Source organism: Xenopus laevis, chromosome 4L (assembly GCF_017654675.1).
Source record: "Xenopus laevis strain J_2021 chromosome 4L, Xenopus_laevis_v10.1, whole genome shotgun sequence".
In the NCBI taxonomy this organism is placed as follows: Eukaryota; Metazoa; Chordata; class Amphibia; order Anura; family Pipidae; genus Xenopus; species Xenopus laevis.
Genome location: NC_054377.1, coordinates 139,302,899 through 139,321,232, shown reverse-complemented (window position 1 = coordinate 139,321,232; position 18,334 = coordinate 139,302,899). Strand labels below are relative to the sequence as shown.

The 18,334-nt window shown below is 41.1% G+C and overlaps 1 protein-coding gene across 1 annotated transcript; it reads right to left on the bottom strand.

Annotated features, from left to right (window-relative positions):
- Window positions 1-721: 721 nt before the first annotated feature.
- Window positions 722-17,970, bottom strand: LOC108714700 (SRSF protein kinase 1). Its single transcript, XM_018259140.2, has 12 exons — window positions 17,720-17,970; window positions 17,562-17,649; window positions 10,107-10,215; window positions 9,365-9,452; window positions 8,949-9,042; window positions 6,555-6,682; window positions 6,088-6,250; window positions 5,358-5,452; window positions 3,313-3,420; window positions 2,915-2,984; window positions 2,740-2,832; window positions 722-1,791 (listed from the first exon to the last, which is right to left on the bottom strand). Exons 1-12 carry the CDS (start codon window positions 17,720-17,722, stop codon window positions 1,607-1,609), a joined length of 1,224 nt encoding a protein of 407 aa, XP_018114629.1. The 5' UTR covers window positions 17,723-17,970; the 3' UTR covers window positions 722-1,606.
- Window positions 17,971-18,334: the final 364 nt, after the last annotated feature.

Sequence of the window (18,334 nt, the reverse complement as noted above, 5' to 3'; positions counted from 1 at the left end):
CCTTTGATAAATCTGCCCATTAAAGAGCATGTAAAGTCTAAAATAGAATAAGGCTAGAAATGCTGTATTTTGTATACTAAATATAAACATGAACTTACTGCACCACAAGCCTAATCAAACAAATGATTTATGCTTTCAAAGTTGGCTACAGGGGGTCACCATCTTGTTACTTTGTTATACATCTTTATAAGACTAAGACTTTGCACATGCTCAGTGTGGTCTGGGCTGCTTAGGGATTGTCATAAACAAAGCTGCTTGAGTTCTGCATGGCTGGGAAGTAAGACGGGGGCTCCCCCTGCTGTTCATAAGTATGATTGTTTCCCTGCAGAGCAGTTAGGGACCATCTGACAATTCCTATCCACAGCAGTAAATGAAGGGAGAATTTCACTGCATACAGTCAGGTTTCTTATAAAAACTATACACATTTTTTAATTAAAGTATATTGGAGATAGGTTTCTTTTTCATTAAAGACAGTAAAAATGGGATTTTATTTTTTTGCCTTTACATGCCCTTTATAGCCTGATTTTCCATGTGACCTGCAAGATAGAGTCCTGCAGATGGTCGGGTACCCTGCGGAATGAGGGTAGGATTTTCAGGTGCGGGTATAGATGCGGCTCTGAGGGTTGCGGGACTCATCTAAATTTCTTATCTTATGTTATATTGTCTATATTTTACTCCTTTTAAAATTTTACAAAACTTGTTTCGGTCCCGCCTACTTTTGCTTTGCAGCAACATCACTTCCTGTTTGATGGTGGTCGGCGGGTTGCGGGTCGGGTTGTGGATAAGGCAGTTGTGGGACCGGGTCAGGTAGTGGATCTAAGTGGGTAAATATGCGGGTTGTAGTTCGGGTCGCGGGCTGTGGGTTGCGGGTTCAGGTCCGGGTCTTAGACAGGGTTGGACTGGGGGACCCGGGGCCCACTGGGGCTGCTCTCCAGGCCCCCCCTCGACCCCTACTGTTATGCACCTTCTTGAACAGAAGGCGCTGCGCAGAGCTGAAATTTTTGTACAATCCCAAATATCGGAACAGGGGCAGGGCCGGATTTACATAGTGGGCACCCCTAGGCCCACTGCCATTCGTCGCCCCTGTCCCCTCCCCTTTATCCGTGCAAATTTTCATCATCTGGACTGGAGCAATGGGGATTGGCGCATGGGAAATTTAAAAAATGATTGTATCTCCAGCGCATCCCCAGTGTTTTTGAACCAATGTGGGTGTGGTTGGGCAACATGCCGCCCCCTAAAATCCTGCCGCCCTAGGCCCGGCCCTAGGTGGCCTTTCCACAAATCCGGGCCTGAACAGGGGGTCTGGCCGGGCCAGTCCGACACTGGTCTTAGAAATCGGTTCCACGCAGGACTCTACTGCAAGGTTGATTGAATTTGAAGGGGAAACCCATTTATAGGCTTGTCTTCTACAATTCTAATGTCCTTTCTGCATGTCACCTTATTACCGATATTGAGGCTGCTAAGCATGCTGGGAGGGCTCCATCCTGCCACTCCTAGACTAGGATAACATTTGGTGCATTTTAATGCGAAAGACATTCTAGGGATCCAAGGAAAGGGGTGATTGATATAAAAATAATCTAGGGTGTGCAGAGAATTACAGTCTCTCTCAGCACTGGAGCCACGGGTGTTGAAGACACGTTTCAGCTGTGGCCCTTTTTTCAGTGACATATTCCAGCATGGGCAGGAGAAAGCTGGCAAACGTGAGGGCTTCGTTCTTCTGCCAACTGTTCCGTCTTACGAGGGTGTCGTAAATCCCGCAGGGGAACAGCTGAGGGATACGGAGTAGATCCCCTGTGGGGTGGAAAGAAAAGAGCAGGCAGGGTTATATCTGTAAATATCATTTCAATACAGGTATGGGACCTGTTATCCAGAATGCTCGGGGCCTGGGGTTTTCTGGATAACAAATCTTTCTGTAATTTGGTTCTTCATACATTTAGTCTACTAGAAAATCATATAAACATTAAATAAACCCAATAGGCTGGTTTTGCTTCCAATAAGGATTAATTATATATTAGTTGGGATCAAGTACAAGTTACTGTTTTATTATTACACAGAAAAAGGAAATCATTTTCAATTATTTTTAAGAATGATTTCCTTTCTCTCTGTAATAATTAAAGAATATCTTGTACTTGATCCGAGCTAAAATATAATTAATCCTTTTTGGAAGCAAAACCAACCTATTGGGATTATTTAACGTTTACATGATTTTCTAGTAGACGTAAGGTGATCTAAATGATGGAAAAATCTGTTATCTGGAATACCCCAGTTCCCAAGCATTCTGGATAATGGGTCCCATACCCATTATTTTATAGTAGAATTAAGATACAGTATGTAGATCCCACTGACACAAAGACCAGTTATCCGGAAAACCCCAGTTCCGACCATGTTGGATAACAGGCCCATACCTGTATGTGTATATATATATATCCAGGATTTGGTTCAGGATTCGCCCAAATCCTTGTGTCTTGCCAAACGGAATACTATTTTCATATGCAAATTAGGTTGGGGACTTTTTTTTTACTTTTTGTCACAAAACAAGGAAGTAAACAAATTTTCCACACTTTTTCCTTTCCTGCCCCTAATTTGCATATGACGAATCTTTCACGCAGGATTCGGACAAATCCCAAATAGTGGATTTGGTGCATCCCTAATATATATATATATATATATATATATATATATATATATATATATATATATATATATATATGCAATGACTCCAGGCCATTTGCTTTATACCTTGCTTATTGAAGAATGCAGGGGACTTTCTCCCAGAAGAAATAACTTTGGGTGGGATGCGCCCCAGCAGTTCCATTATGCAGGCGATGTGATCTAAAGACAGAAAGAGTGAGAAATGACTCACAGGGTCTTACAGATCTCTAACGACGCTCAAAGTCACCCAATGGGACCCTACCATCGTCTCTGGTGAAGGTTTTTCCAGCGTGGGGCTCAAACAGATAGTATGACGTGGCCATTTCAAATGCCTGTAGTGGAAACACAATGCTTTACTTATTATAATCTTATTGGTTGAACACCCGCAACCCTCCATTTCTAAGTTGGACAACTGGTAGCCCTTCAGATGTTGTTGGACTACAACTCACAGCACCCTCTGATAGACTGTGGAAGGAGAAATTGAAGTAGAACAACAGCTGTAGAGCTATCATTGCTGCAAGAGATCTTCTTGGACCTCAGACTGTAGAATTGACATTCCCTGGAAATAAAGGAGGGTTGGCAAAAGGAACTGGTGCGTTAATCTTGTTCTTTAGTTTGATGCAAGGATATCTAAGGTCATTGCCTCTCTGTGGGACCTACCATGCATGCGGTGCTCCATATATCCACAGGAGTGCTATAGGTTGAGCCCAAAAGAACCTCCAGTGCCCTGTATTGTTGGGTTTGGATCTCCTCAGAAAAGGCTTTATACTGCAACAAAGATAATAACGATAAGAAAACAGGAAAGGGTCTTCTACTGAGTTCTATGGTTGACCCCCCATTAAGACTTTGGTCACACACTAGGAGATTGGCAGTTTCTTGTAGTAGAGTAGCATTGAGTTTAGGGTTGCCACCTGGCTCGTAGAAATGATACTTGATGCCAATTTTATTAATAGAGAAGGAAAATAAATATATAGGAAGGCTGGTATTTTTTTTATTTTTTTGAGAAAAGGTGGCAACCCTAGTTAAGTTTCATTGTTTGCTGTGGGCCAGTAGTCTGTTATGTCCCCATGGCAGGAATGTCTAGACCAGCACCCAACTTTCCTCTGGAGGAGAACAAGTTGCTCAAAATGCCCCTAACTCCTGAGATTTCAGTGGGAGACATTCTATCTGTAGGTAAAGGCATTTTAAGGACTGATGTTCTCCCTGAGAAGACTGTGTTGAATAAAATACAGTTATGAGACAAAGTATAGGTATGAGACCTGTTATCCAGAATGCTTGAAACCTGGGGGTTTCTGGATAATTGATCTTTTGGATCTTCATACTTTATCTCTACTAGAAAATCATGTAAATGTTAAATAAACCCAATAGGCTGGTTTTGCTTCCAATAAGGATTAATTATATCTTAGTTTGGATGATGTACAAGCTACTGTTTTATTATTACAGAGAAAAATCTTTTTAAAAAATTTGGATTATTTGGATAAAATTGAGTCTATGGGACTAATAATTTGGAGCTTTCTAGATGGTGGGTTTCTGGATATCGGATCCCATACCTGTACTGGGTAAGTAAGTGTATATATCTCTGCTTTATAGGTAAAAGCAAAGTCTGTTTAGAAGCCCATAACCATGCTTACTAGTCCATACCCATATTTACTTAAAGGAAAACTATACCCAATTTGACTTATTTCTACAGATACATCATGACCTGGATGAATGAGAATCTTCACAAATATAACCCTCAAACTCTTTAAAAAGATATTGCATAAAACAGCTCATGTGTAAAACCCTGCTTCACGTTAATAAACCAGTTTCATAATATACTTTTTAGAAGTAGCTACGATTGGCTAATCCTAAATAGAGAACTGCCATTTTAAAAAATAAGGGCCTCCCCCTGGAATCGTATGATTCACTGGGCACACAAATACATATGACACAGCACCGCCAATGCAGGAATTTAATTTAAAAAGCCTTTATTGGAACATATGACTTCCGACCCGTAAAAAATGGGCACGCAAACAAACCATACATATTAGGTCACATGAGCCAATTAACAGACAGAGTTGTGTCTTTTGCTTCCACACTTCTTCCTGTTACCGTTAGAGCTGTAGTATTTCTGGTCAGGTGATCTCTGAGGCAGCACACAGACCATCACAAAACGTGGGTTCAAGGCAAGAGATGTAAAAGGGCAATATTTACATAAATAGATATACCAGTTTGGTAAGATTCTTGCTTAAATATTTATTTTGGGGTTATAGTTTTCCTTTAACAGGCCATAACTTCGCTTATCAGTCCATAACCATGCCTAGTTGCCTAGTCTATAGCCATAAGTGTTGCACTGGCCCACAAGGATACCAGGAAAACTTCCGGTGGGCCCAGGTGCTTCTACTTGTTTGGCCTATTTCATGGCCATACCCTATTTCTTTAAGAGGCTTAATAATGGAAGAATTTAGTATAGTATGTAGAGATAAAAGACTAGGAGAATAAAGAGGTTGAGTGAGGAGAGGAATAGTTATGAAAGTGGGCCCACTGTCTAAGGTTTTTCTGGTGGGCCCCTGGCATCCCAGTCTGACACTGATAGCCATGCTTTCTAGTCCATAACTAAGTTGCCTAGTCTATAGCCATGCTTTCTAGTCCATAACTTTGTTGCCTAGTCTATAGCCATGCTTTCTAGTCCATAAGTTTGTTGCCTAGTCTACAGCCATGCTTACAGTCCAGCAACTGCTGCCCAGGTCTGCGATCTTTACTCCCAGCATGTCTGAATTTCCAGTCTCAAACAGGTGAGTTAGGAAGTTCACATCAACACCTGAAGTTGTTTAAAGAAAAAAAGGGAAAGTGTGGTAGATGGCAACAAAGTTGGCTTTATAAATCAAGCAGGACATAATAGGGGAGAACAGGTGAATCAACTACTTGGGTTCTGTGTCGTAAGGGGGCTTAGGCATTGCACAACCTATTACACCAGTGATCCCCAACCAGTGGCTCACAAGTAACATGTTGCTCACATCTTGGATGTTGCCCCCAGTGGCCACAAAGTAGGTGCTTATTTTTTAATTCCTGGCTTGGAGGCAAACTTTAGGTGCATACAAACCAGGTGTACTGCCAAACAGAGCCTCCTGTAGGCTTCTAGTCCACATTATAGCTACCAATAGCCAATCACAGCCCATATTTATCCCCCCCAGGAACTTTTTACATTCCAGTGTTGCACCCTAACTTTTATTTACATTTGAATGTGGCTCACGGGTAGAAAATTTTGGGGATCCCTGTATTACACTTTCATCAGACCATTGTCTGTTCCTGTAGCTGCTGGGAATACCTATATGCTACAGAGCCGCCTTCACTGGTCTGAATATTAGGATCGAGCATGTTATTGGTATTTAACATTTCAAGACTGTTGAAGCAGCCAAAAAAAAATAAAAACTGATCCAACGTAATATTCCTTACCATGTTCGGTATGTTCACCAGCTTTATTCTGACTCCAGATAGTAGCTTCGGCCATGCACTGCTGCAGATTGTCCGCCTTCACACACACAAGGATGTTTTCTGGTTTGATGTCTGTATGGATAATGCGGCACCTCTTGTGAAGGAAATTCAGACCTTGCAACACCTTCAACACATCAATAACTGATTAGCGGGGACTCTAAACACAGTCACTCAACCATGGCTTAGTCTAGTCTCTCTGAACTATAAGAATATTGTTGCATCATTTTGATGATGTTTACTGACATATTAATGACCAACAAGGTGTCAGTGACATCATCAACTTTTGCCCACTCCTGTTTGACTTGAAAATCCACAGAAAATCCTTCAGTATCACCTGGAGAAGGTTTGATCAGTGGTTTGACCTCTGGGCCCATATCTTTTTTGAATTGATAATTTTTCAAATCTCCTGAAGAATCTTTTGTTCTTACCTGCTGGAGAACCCTGCGCACACAGGTTAGAGGCAGTCCTTCCGGGCCATGATTCCTCATTAAATGCAGGAGAGACGGTCCCAGCAATTCAAACACCAGGCACACATTTGAAGCCGAGTTAAGGAAAACTTCTATGTACAACACGGCAACATGTTTATAAAGCATTGTAATTCCCTAAATCATAGTAACTTCTAATGTAGAAGCCATGAATATCCTGTAAATGATGTCCCTATAAACAGAGCTCAGTGATGTCATCAGTCATAATCAACTATCAGTGATGTCATTTGTGTATTATAAAAAATAATGTACCCCATGTTGTAAATATGAGGATATCAATCATCTTGGAGTTCCATCACCAAATAGTTCCATGTTTATGTCCCTTGTGCCTTTTAGGGATGTAGCGAACCGCCGAGTATGTGTTCGCGAACGCCGTTCGCGAACACCGGCAAAAAATGCGAACAGTTCGCGAACTTCGAACATCCGAAAATCGTTCGATTCGAACGATCGTAGGATTTTTAATCGTTCGATCGAACGATTTTCGTTCGAATCGAACGAAAATCGTTCGATTTTAGCGATCGAATGGTCGAATGGTCGAACGATTTTGACGCGAACGCCTATTGGCGAACGTCGCGCGACGTTCGCGAACTTGCGGCGGACACGAACAGCCGATGTTCGCGCGAACAAGTTCGCCGCAGAACAGTTCGCTACATCCCTAGTGCCTTTATATGGTCATGGAACTATTGTCAGTGTCTTCTAATATCCTTATACTGTAATACACAAGAGCCTTGAATATCCTGTAAATTGTGTTTTTATATGGTCATGGAACGCCTCGTTAACTTATAATATCCTTACATTTTACAAGAGTGGCTACTTTATTTTCTCTATATTTTACAAAAGTGGTGCATTATTATTCCCTATACAAACATAGCTAAGCTTGTATAATATTCTCCAGGCAGCAGGGGCATAGGGCAAACTAACCAATGTGGAGCCCCTATTAATGAAGGAGCCAATAAGAAGGTGATTTGTGTAATCTGCCTGGGGCTCCACACTGTCCTTTTCAGTGCAAGCCCCAGGGTAGTCTGGCAACATCATTTATCATTAGTAATAATTATTCTAAATTAAAAATAGGGTCACCTAGGTTAGATATATTTGCATACTGCCCAACCTATATTTTGGGTACAGTGGGATTTTCAAAATGGTTAAATAGAAATCTACATTATGTGTTGATAAGTTCCAGAGCTTGTTTTGGAAGATGCCTTGATGGTGTAATTGATACTAGCACTTATGTCAGATGTCTACCCTATTGTCATCCAAATGAAGTCTCCTGGATCCAACCAACAGGGTTGCAGGGGTGTGAACGTCAGCAATAGCTGGAGGATCATAAGCTGGAGATGCCTGATTGATAGATGTATCCCACCCCTCTCACACGGAGATCTGGCTTCCTGCATTACAGGGTCCCTCTCTTCATCCTATCCATGAAACTCATTTTCATTGTTAATATTCCTCATTACCTCAAGGGCAAGCTAAGATCAGACAGTGCTGAACAAGGAATAATAAGAACTGATCTTATTCCCACAGGGTACACTCTCATGTCAGCCAAGCAGTTGGAGAATTTCAGATGTCGCTTCAAATTCCTCTCGACTGTGTCATTCCTGTGCCTGTTCTATGGGCCTGTATAAAGCACAGAGCTTCCTAAACCCCAAGATGGGTTTGAATAAAAAATAGCTGCTTCTATTTGGACCCTAGCAACCAGATTGCTGGAATTGGAAACAGCAGAGCTGCTGAATAAAAAGCTAAATAACTCAAAGACAAAATGAAACCAATTGCCAACTGGCTCAGAATATCACTTTCTACATCATACAGGTATGGGACCTGTTATCCAAAATGCTTGGGACCTGGGATTTTCCAGATAATAGATTTTTCTGTAATTTGGATCTTCATACCTTATGGCTACTAGAAAATCTTTTAAACATTAAATAAAGCCAATAGGCTGGTTTTGCTTCCAATAAAGATTAATTATATCGTACTTTGGATCAAGTACAAGCTACTGTTTTATTATTACAGCGAAAAAGGAAAACATTTTTAAAAATTTGGATTATTTGGCTTAAATGGAGTCTATGGGAGACGGCCTTTCTGTAATTCGGAACTTTCTGGATAATGGGTTTCTGGATAACGCATCCGATCCCTGTATTAAAAAGTAATTCAAAGGTGGACAACTCCCTTTAAACATTTATCGTCTATGGGAGTGACCAGACTCCCAGTGGGCAATATTGCTTTAGAGGTCTGCATCCAGGCCCAATGGCTTTAGCTGCACAGGCCTCATTGATTCCAGCTAAAATAAAGGCCCTGAGAACTGAATGCAGAATCAGATCTTGTGCTCAGACACCATGACACGGATATGAAGGCCATTTTCTCCAATCAATTTAAAGTCATCCAAAAGCTGAATGACATTCTCCCCATGAGACTCTTTCTTCCGCGCACCATTTACCTGGCGAGATGAAAATAGAATGGAAAATAATGTGAGTTGCAGCTTGTGATAAAAAGTAAATACACAGAGTGGGGTTTATTCTCCTCTGGTATTACAGGGCATTATAGTGTGAGGGAATACAGTCTGATTTAGGAACCTTTTCCAATATTATTTGGTGACTAAAATAACCCAGATAATATAGACCCCTATTATGTTAAAATCATTCTCAGAAATTTCATAGGAAACAATGAGGGGCTGCTTTGGCTTTATGTACTGGGAAAGTGGTGGAGGATGCGGATTACACTTTTTGCTTTTTGCCTATTATACACATAGATTTCCCTACACAATTAAGTATTGAGATTTCATCCAGCGCCGCTTCACTGAACCTTCTGGCACTTTTGGAAATTTTCACTGCCACCTTCTTCTTTTTCCTGGGGGGGGGGGAGAGAGAGAGAGAGAGAGAGAGAGAGAGCGTAATTAGCTGGGGCAACAGAATACAGAATGTATACAATACAGAACAAAGCTTTGGCAATCCACATAATGAACTCATAAAGCCACAATCAATGGCAGGCTGGTTTGATTGCTATGCTACTTTTGGAGTGCACTGCTGCCCTTTTGATGCAAGTACCTATAATAAAAGCAATATTTGGGTGGGGGCAGAGGGAGTTTTTGGCTGGGGTGGGGGGCCCAGGGGCATGTGCAGGCTTTTCTTTTCATTAGTACAGGTATGGGACCGGTTACCCAAAATGATGCTCGGGATCTGGGGTTTTCTGGATAACAGATCTTTCCATAATTTGGATCTTCATCCCTTAAGTCTACTAGAAAGTCCTTTAAACATTAAATAAACCCAATAGGCTGGTTTTGCTTCCAATAAGGATTAATTATATCTTAGTTTGGATCAAGTACAAGATACTGTTTTAATATTACAGAGAAAATTTTAGATTATTTGACTATAATGGAGTTTATGGGAGATGGCCTTTCTGTAATTCGGAGCTTTCTGGTTAACGGGTTTGCGGTTAACGGATCCCATAACTGTACCATACATAACTTTGCTCATGGAGAATACACAGGCCAGTGGCACTTACTGTAAATCGTGACACAACCAAACAGTAGAGAAGTAGCCCCATCCCACCTTGTGAATGGCTTGGTATCTTCTGTTCAGCATCTCTCCTGTGTGCACTGGGTGATAACCACCTGAAAATAAAGGGGAAATGCTGAAAAAAAAATTTTTTCCACAAGCAGCAGTTTTGTCCTGCTTTTTGGCAGGGATTGTCTGACAAGGATCACGTATCCTTTTTCATTAAGGATAAATTACAAAAATAGTGGAAGACAGTTGTAAACCTTAAAAATAAGTGAAATGTAAAATTGATGAGAGTACAATTCTAAGAACTTTGGCAATGTGCATTCATTGTTTTATTTTTTTTAATTCCAAGATATTAAGGGAGACATGTACTGTTAATATGAATGAATTTTGTTACAACAACGCCACCTGCTGGTCATTTTCTGACCATTCTGACCACCAGGCAGTCAAGGAAGGGACAGAGAGTGTGAAAGGAATCCAGACTGGAGGAGCAACCAGTAGGGATTCCTATCTGAGTATCCAAAGGGGCTGGTAGTTGCACTGTATGTCTGAATGTACTGGACTCGCCTGAAGAGAAACTGTCAAGCATCCGAAGAGGATTTGGAGTGAGTTTTCTGTTTAAAGGGACAGTACCCTAAAGAAGCGCTTGAAGATTTTGTTGAAGGACATTAAAGGACTTTGCCTTCTTTAGTTAGGTAGATAGTGTGTGCAAGCAAGTTAGTTAGTGAGGCCCTACTCCCACCCAGTTAGGAGTGATATTTGTACTAGTTGCCCATTTATTTTAGATAAACATTCATTCAGTTTAACCAATACCGTGTGTGAATTATTACTGTATTCCTAGTTGGGCCACCCATAGGTGCATTCCCGGATCCCACTAGGTGGAGGCACTGCATAAGTAAGTAGCAGCTACCAGTCTCTCCCAATATCACTGCGGAGTGGCTCAGAGTTGTCCCGTGCCTTCAGGTAAGTGCAACACGTGGCGTGTAACACCGACAAAGTGGTGTCGATAGGGTTACATTTACATTCACTTATTTTTAAGGTTTACTTATCCTTTAAGTTACTTCTCCTTTTGGTATTCGTGATTCTTCTTTTTTTAGGAAAATCAGCCGCAAAGGTGTGTTTTATAATGGAGTTCCATATGTTTGATTACAGAGGTCCAGACCAGCCATGGACAAGGCAAGTTTATTCTGTCTGGAAGACGCACACATACTATTTTTATAGCATGGGAAGGCTGATTTCACGCTTGACTTTTCAGTGGCAGGTCGCCCATACCTTGATATATTGCCCCCTCTGGAGCTGGGAATGTGAGTGTCAGCTTTGTGCTGTAGTTGAAGTCACAACAACCATAGCTGGAGAAATTGAATCAACCCTGCAAATTGTAGTGTAAGGGCTAAACGGCTTATTCCTTCCCCTGAAGCCTAGTCTGTTGATTATGAAACAATGAGACCTTTTTTAAAGTAATTGTACAGTATAAAAAAAACTGGGTAAATAGATACTGTGCAAAATAAAAAATGTTTCTAATATAGTTAGTTAGTCAAAAATATAATCTATAAAGGCTGGAGTGACTGGATGTGTAACATAATAGCCAGAACACTACTTCCTGATTTTCAGCTGTCTTGGTTTACACTGATTGGTTACCAGGGAGTAACCAATCAGAGACTTGAGAGAGGGTCATATGGGTCATAACTGTTGCTTTTGAATCTGAGCTGAATGCTGAGGATCAATTGCAAACTCACTGAACAGTTATGTCCCATGTGGCCCCCCTTCAAGTTGCTGACTAACTCAGAGTTAGAGAGCTGAAAAGCAGGAAGTAGTGTTCTGGCTATTATGTTACACATCCAGCCTTTATACATTACATTTTTGGCTAACTAACTAAATATTTAACCAGTTTTTATTTCACCACCAAGACCATTTCAGGAATAACTTGGGGGTATTTACAACTGGCAGCCCTGGCTACACATTACCCCTCTCTTGCGCCCTACCCTAGGCATGATATGACTTTTTCTTTTACTAAGTATTTTTTTCTATACAGCCACCCCTAAAACTGCCACTCTAGGCACTAAACCCTTCAACTATGAATTTAGGATGAATTTAATGCCTTGATGGAATTGAAAAATAATACACAAATTATAAAAAAAGAAAACGGATAAGGGAGGCGCCACGGTTGTTATGGACAAGGACAAATATCTGGGAGAAGCCTTTAATCAATTGTCAAATACGGAGCATTAGGAAAAATTGAGTAAGGACCCTACATCTGAATATAAGGAGGAAATTGATGCTTATTTCTATGATTCATTCACGGAGGGTATTATTGACAAAAAGGCTAAGGAGTTCCTCACTAATGACTTCCCTATGACACTGATATTGTATTTATGATGAGCATGGGAAGCAATGTAGCTCCCAGCTATGCAATCCTATTAGTTTCCTTTATTGAGCAGGTAGTTTTGTTTGAGCAATATCGAAACATATCAAAAATGATTTCCGCTATGTGGATGACGTGTTCTTCCCTTTGGCATGGAGGTGAGCAAGAATTGTTAGCGATGAGTGAAAAAATGAACACTTTGCACTCTACATTGAAATTCACCTTGCAACATCATCATCCCAATGTGAGACATTTTTTGGATGTAACATTTATTAAACACAAGGGTACATTAAAATCTGATTTGTACAGAAAACCTACAGATAAAAACAATTTATTATTGTATAGTAGTTTCCACCCTGTCAACCCCTAAGCGGCACAAATTTACAAGCGATTGCTTTGCCAACACTTCGGAACACTTTGCCAGGCATAAATTTGCCAGGACAACGCTAGTTCCCTAAAATGCGAAGTTGCATCCAGAGCGCCTGAACACTGGCGAAGTTGCGCTAGCGTTGGCTAATTTGCATACGGCGGGAAGTGAACTTTTAATGGACTTACTGTATATGTTCCAGCAAATACATTACATTACACAAGCTCAGGGAAGCTTAATAAAATAAAATAAAATTGTTATAAGGCCCTACACATGAGCCCAGTGTAGAGTTTATGTGCCATATGTTGGGAAATTTAGAGGGGAACCCGGTTACCCAAAAAATTTTTTATGGTCTTTTGCAGCCTGAAAAAATAAAAGTTTCCAGCGTTTTTTGGGTGGCGAACTCAAGTCTGGCGCAAGAGGTAACGTGCAGTAAAATCCGCATCTTACTGAATTTGCGGAGTTATGTCCCTTCGCCAGAGCAAAAATCGCCTGTTGATAGAGTGCCAATGATCACTAGTGTGTGTCTCTTTCGCTAGCAAAGTTACACCTGCACCCGTTAGGGAATTGGTGAAGTACCAAAATGACGTCACGCTGGCAAATTTTCGCTAGCGTTAGTCACTTCGTCCTTTAGGGAATCTGCCTCTAAGAAGGGTCTACCAATTGCTTAGAGTGAAAAGGATTGTGTCTGAAGAAAACTTATGTAACAGAAGGTTGAATGAGATGGCCCATTGTTCTATAGAATGGCCTGGGGCTACAATATTAGGGATGTCGCGGACTGTTCGCCGGCAAACTTGTTCGCGCGAACATCGGCTGTTCGCGTCCGCCGCAAGTTCGCAAACGTCGCGTGACGTTCGCCAATAGGCGTTCGCGTCAAAATCGTTCGACCATTCGACCATTCGATCGCTAAAATCGAAGGATTTTCGTTCGAATCGAACGATCGAAGCCATTGGATTGAATGACATCATTCGATCGAATGGCTTCGATCGTTCGATTCGAACGAAAATCGTTCGATCGAACGATTAAAATCCTTCGATCGTTCGAATCGAACGATTTTCGGATGTTCGAAGTTCGCGAACTGTTCGCGAACTGTCCGCATTTTTTGCCGGTGTTCGCGAACAGCGTTCGCGAACACATTATCGGCGGTTCGCTACATCCCTATACAATATAATAAGTCCTTAGTGGAGTGAAGACATTAAAGAGGAAGAGGAATATTTTAGGAATAAAACGCCTAAGAAATATGAGATAGAGTCCCTATTGTTACTACCTATAATGCTAATTCAGGTCGAATTAAGACTATAATTCACAAACACTGGGAGATTTTACAAAAGGATGATGAGTTTGGCAAAATGTTTAAGGATACACACTGTTCTCATTTAAGAGATCACGTAACGTGGGTGATACGCTAATGAAAGAAGATTCATTACAGCCTAAAATGAGACAACCAATGTTTTTGGTTATCCGAGGGTGCGAACATTCCCGTGTTTGTCTTGCGGGTGTTGTAATAGCATCATTTATAGGTGAAAGCCTCAATCACCCCTCCAAAGGACATATCATTAAATAACAGTATTTTGCAACTTGTGCCACTACAGGGGTCATCTATTTGTTCAAATGCCCCCGTGGGAAAGTATATGTGGGTAAAACCAAGTGAGAAGTTAGAACCAGGATTGGGGAACATAAAAGGACAATTAGTAATTGTGACTTGGAAAACAGAAGTACGTTACCCAGTGAGTAGGCACTTTCGGCTACAGGGCCATAACAGTAATCAACTGAGGTGGCTGGTTCTATAGGTGGTGAATATGCCCCCTAGAGGGGATGACTACAATCATTACTTCAGAAAGAAACAATGTGGATTAATTGATTAAAAACCATGGCCCTGATGGGACTCAATGAACTTTTAAACTATTCCTGCTTTTTCTGAGACAGTGATAGCTTTGATCTTTATGTAATTTGGATATTTAGTGACTTGTATTGACCCCTAGTGGTGATAATTCAGTTAACAAATTTTGTCTTTATTTAATTTTTATATATCATATATGGACAAACAATCCCTGTTTTGTTTAAAGGGTAAGGCATTTTTCAGTAGCAGTATGCACAAAATGTCTCTGTCTTAAATATATTGATAATGGGTTGAGTGCAGAGGACTCTTGTATTTGTCTATATGTATTTTGTGGTCACAGCCTCATTGCACCCCCGCCTAATGGTTTTAAAAACTAGTGGTGAGCACAACTTTCTCTTGTTTGTTATAGATATACAAGAGCAGTGACCAGCTCCATGTTGTAGCTCCCACCCCCTCCAACTATAGTCAGGTGATCCCACTGGTGTCTAATAAAAGGGCAGCCAAGTATGGGGGTTTACTTTGAAAGCAGCTAGTAAGTTGCAGGTAAAACGTTTTCGTCCCTTTTATCAAATGTATAATGAAACCATAGAATTCTTAATGAATCAGATGAAAACTGAGCGTAGGACTGGCCAGATATGGGATGACTTTGACGTAGTTGGCCAGCTTAAATATATTGCAATATATGGACAAACAATCCCTGTGTTGTTTAAAGGGTAAGGCATTTTTCAGTAGCAGTATGCACAAAATGTCTCTGTCTTAAATATATTGATAATGGGTTGAGTGCAGAGGACTCTTGTAATTGTGTATATATATATATTGACATTAATGAAAGCAAGGCCCTACCCATACCTGATATCAAACTTGTGTCAGTTCTCTAGCACTCGCATCTAGCACTCGAGCTTTTGTATATGAGCCCTTGTGTGTGCCATAGCAGAAAGGAAGAGAAATGTAATCAAAAACCTAAACACCTTCTTTCCTATGTAGAATGAGAAAGTACAATGCTGCTTTAGCTCCATGCTACCATATTTACTAAAACTGTGTGCAAATTCATGCTCATTGTCACCCATGGACTATGAATGTAAAATATAAAGTACTATTTAATGAAGAGGAAGCAGCTATGGATTATTGAAATGCAAGTTTCCCTATGATAAATGTTATTACTAGGGTTATATGTCAGCAGATTAGGGAAAACTGGGGAGCTGGGGAAGAAGGGGAACTGTTGACTAAACTGCTTAGTGTTGTCTCCTGAGACTTGATTAAGTGGGGGGGAATGTGTCCATGTTCCTACTTGGTGATCACCTCTGGGGAGCTTGGGTATAGACCACCGGGTATGGTGACTGCCAACCCCATCAGAGGAAGTTACCGGAGGAGCCGGGCAGGCTCTGGGGAGTTGTGCAGTTGTGAAAGGGTAACGGAAACCTGTTCAAGGCAACTTTTAAGGGACAGGCCTGGACTGGGATTTAAATAGGCCCTGGCAGTTCACAGTACACAGAGGCCTAAACAGCCCCCCTCCCCACAATAAATAGTGACTGTCTATGGCTGAACCCAAAGATTGTCAGTCTAGGCCTGGTAGCTGGTGTCTCTTAGTACTTTAAGCAGAAGGAATTGGAGGAGCTTGAGATATTTTGACAGGGAATAGTGCAGAGAGGCCTGTCTGTGTAGGGTCAGAGTAGGCCAGGAGATGTTAATTAATATAACAGCTGGAGGGCTGCAGGCAGTGGCATAATTGGAAATGACTGGGCCCTACAGCAAATTATTTTTCAGGCCCCCAAAATGTCTTGAGGTTGACCTGTTTTACTAATATTTATTGAAATTGTATATGAATTGGGGTCTCATGGGGCCCCTATACCTCCTGGGCCCCCTGCAGCCACAGGGTCTGCTTCCTCTGTAGTTACGCCTAGGGTTGTCACCTTTTCTGGAAAAAAATACCGGCCTTCCTATATTCTTGACATTTGTTCCTATTAATAACATTGGCATCAAGCATTATTTTTACCGGCCAAGTGGCAACCCTAGTTACGCCCCTGGCTGCAGGATGTTCATGGTGTACAATATCCATTAAACCATTATTTAGTTGCCTACGGACACACAAACACACATTTATATATACAGTAGAACCCCGTTTAACATTTTTCAGGGGACCAGAAAAAAGTGGTGTAAAATTCAGGAAAATGTAAAATCAGGGCAATGTATTATTCATAATGTCTAGGTGGGACCACATAACAACAATGTAAAATGAGGGAAAACTTGAAATCAGGGGATGTAAAATTGAGGTTTCACTGTATATAGTCTGATAGCCCTACTGCAATGCCAATAGATTCAAATTAAAGGGCATGTAAAGTCTAAAATAGAATAAGGCTAGAAATGCTGTATTTTGTATACTAAATATAAACATGAATTTACTGCACCACAAGTCTAATCAAACAAATGATTTCTGCTTTCAAAGTTGGCTACAGGGGGTCACCATCTTGTAACTTTGTTAAACATCTTTGCAAGACTAAGACTGTGCACATGCTCAGTGTGGTCTGGGCTGCTTAGGGATCGTCATAAACAAAGCTGCTTGAGTTCTGCATTGCTGGTAAGTAAGGTGGGGCCCCCCTGCTGTTCATAAGTATGATTGTTTCCCTGCAGAGCAGTTAGGGACCATCTGACAATTCCTATCCACAGCAGTAAATGAAGGGAGAATTTCACTGCATACAGTCAGGTTTCTTATAAAAACTGTACACATTTTTAATTAAAGTATATTGGAGATAGGTTTCTTTTTCATTAAAGAAAGGGATTTTATTTTTTTGCCTTTACATGTCCTTTAACTCCAGTTGTAAAAACAACAACAACAACAATATGTGGGCCCTCCCCTATAATCCCCAATACAACACCCAATGGGCGCACTCACCTGGGCAGTAATCCGCCGGGTCCTCCTGCCAGCCATCCTTATCTGTCATAGCAAGAAATCTCTTGGACTTTAAACCGAATACCTGTCCCTGCAGGGAAGGAAAAGGGAAGACTGAGTTACTGGGAATTAGTGACTAAGAGAAAAATGCACCAATTTACCATGTCTGTGTGTGAGGCTCATGTCCCTCTGTCCCCGGCAGCCCTTTCACCCTGAGCTCAGGTCCTTGAGATAAATCAGCCGGGTGCCAAGTCTGCAGCTGGGCCTGACATTTCCTCACATGTTTAAATAGGGAGATGCTAATGAGCAGCAGAGACTGATGCCAAGAGAGTTGCTTCTTCTCATGTGTCTGACTCTGCTGTGTGAGTGCAGGAGGGAGGGAGGCTGCAGACTGCAGGGATAGAGGCAGCGCTTGAGATTAGCAGGATTTACACAAACGCACATTCAGCAGGTCTCGCAGGTGCCTCTCATACAACCTCACTGGGACTGGGGTTTTAAGAAAAGGATCAGATGAGATTATAATAGGCCAAAATCCCAATGCAATATAACCCTGTCCTCATGATAAAGCCAAATGCAGAAACTGGCTGTCACATTTGAAAAAAATCAATACATAATTTGAAAAAAAAAGATAATTTTTAATTTATCCATTTTTACTTGCCCAAGTTGAGTCCTTTAACATCCTGCTCTGAGCAGCATTTTCTCGGATACTTTTATCAAACATTGATATTATATTGTACTGGCCTCTAATTTATATTAGGGGGTACATTATCCCTTAT

Coding starts and splice junctions, on each gene's coding strand:
- LOC108714700 (XM_018259140.2), bottom strand. Junction 2,833..2,914: donor AACCTTCACCAGAGACGATG/GTAGGGTCCCAT, acceptor TTCTGTCTTTAG/ATCACATCGCCTGCATAATG. Junction 1,792..2,739: donor TGCATTCTTCAATAAGCAAG/GTATAAAGCAAA, acceptor TCCACCCCACAG/GGGATCTACTCCGTATCCCT.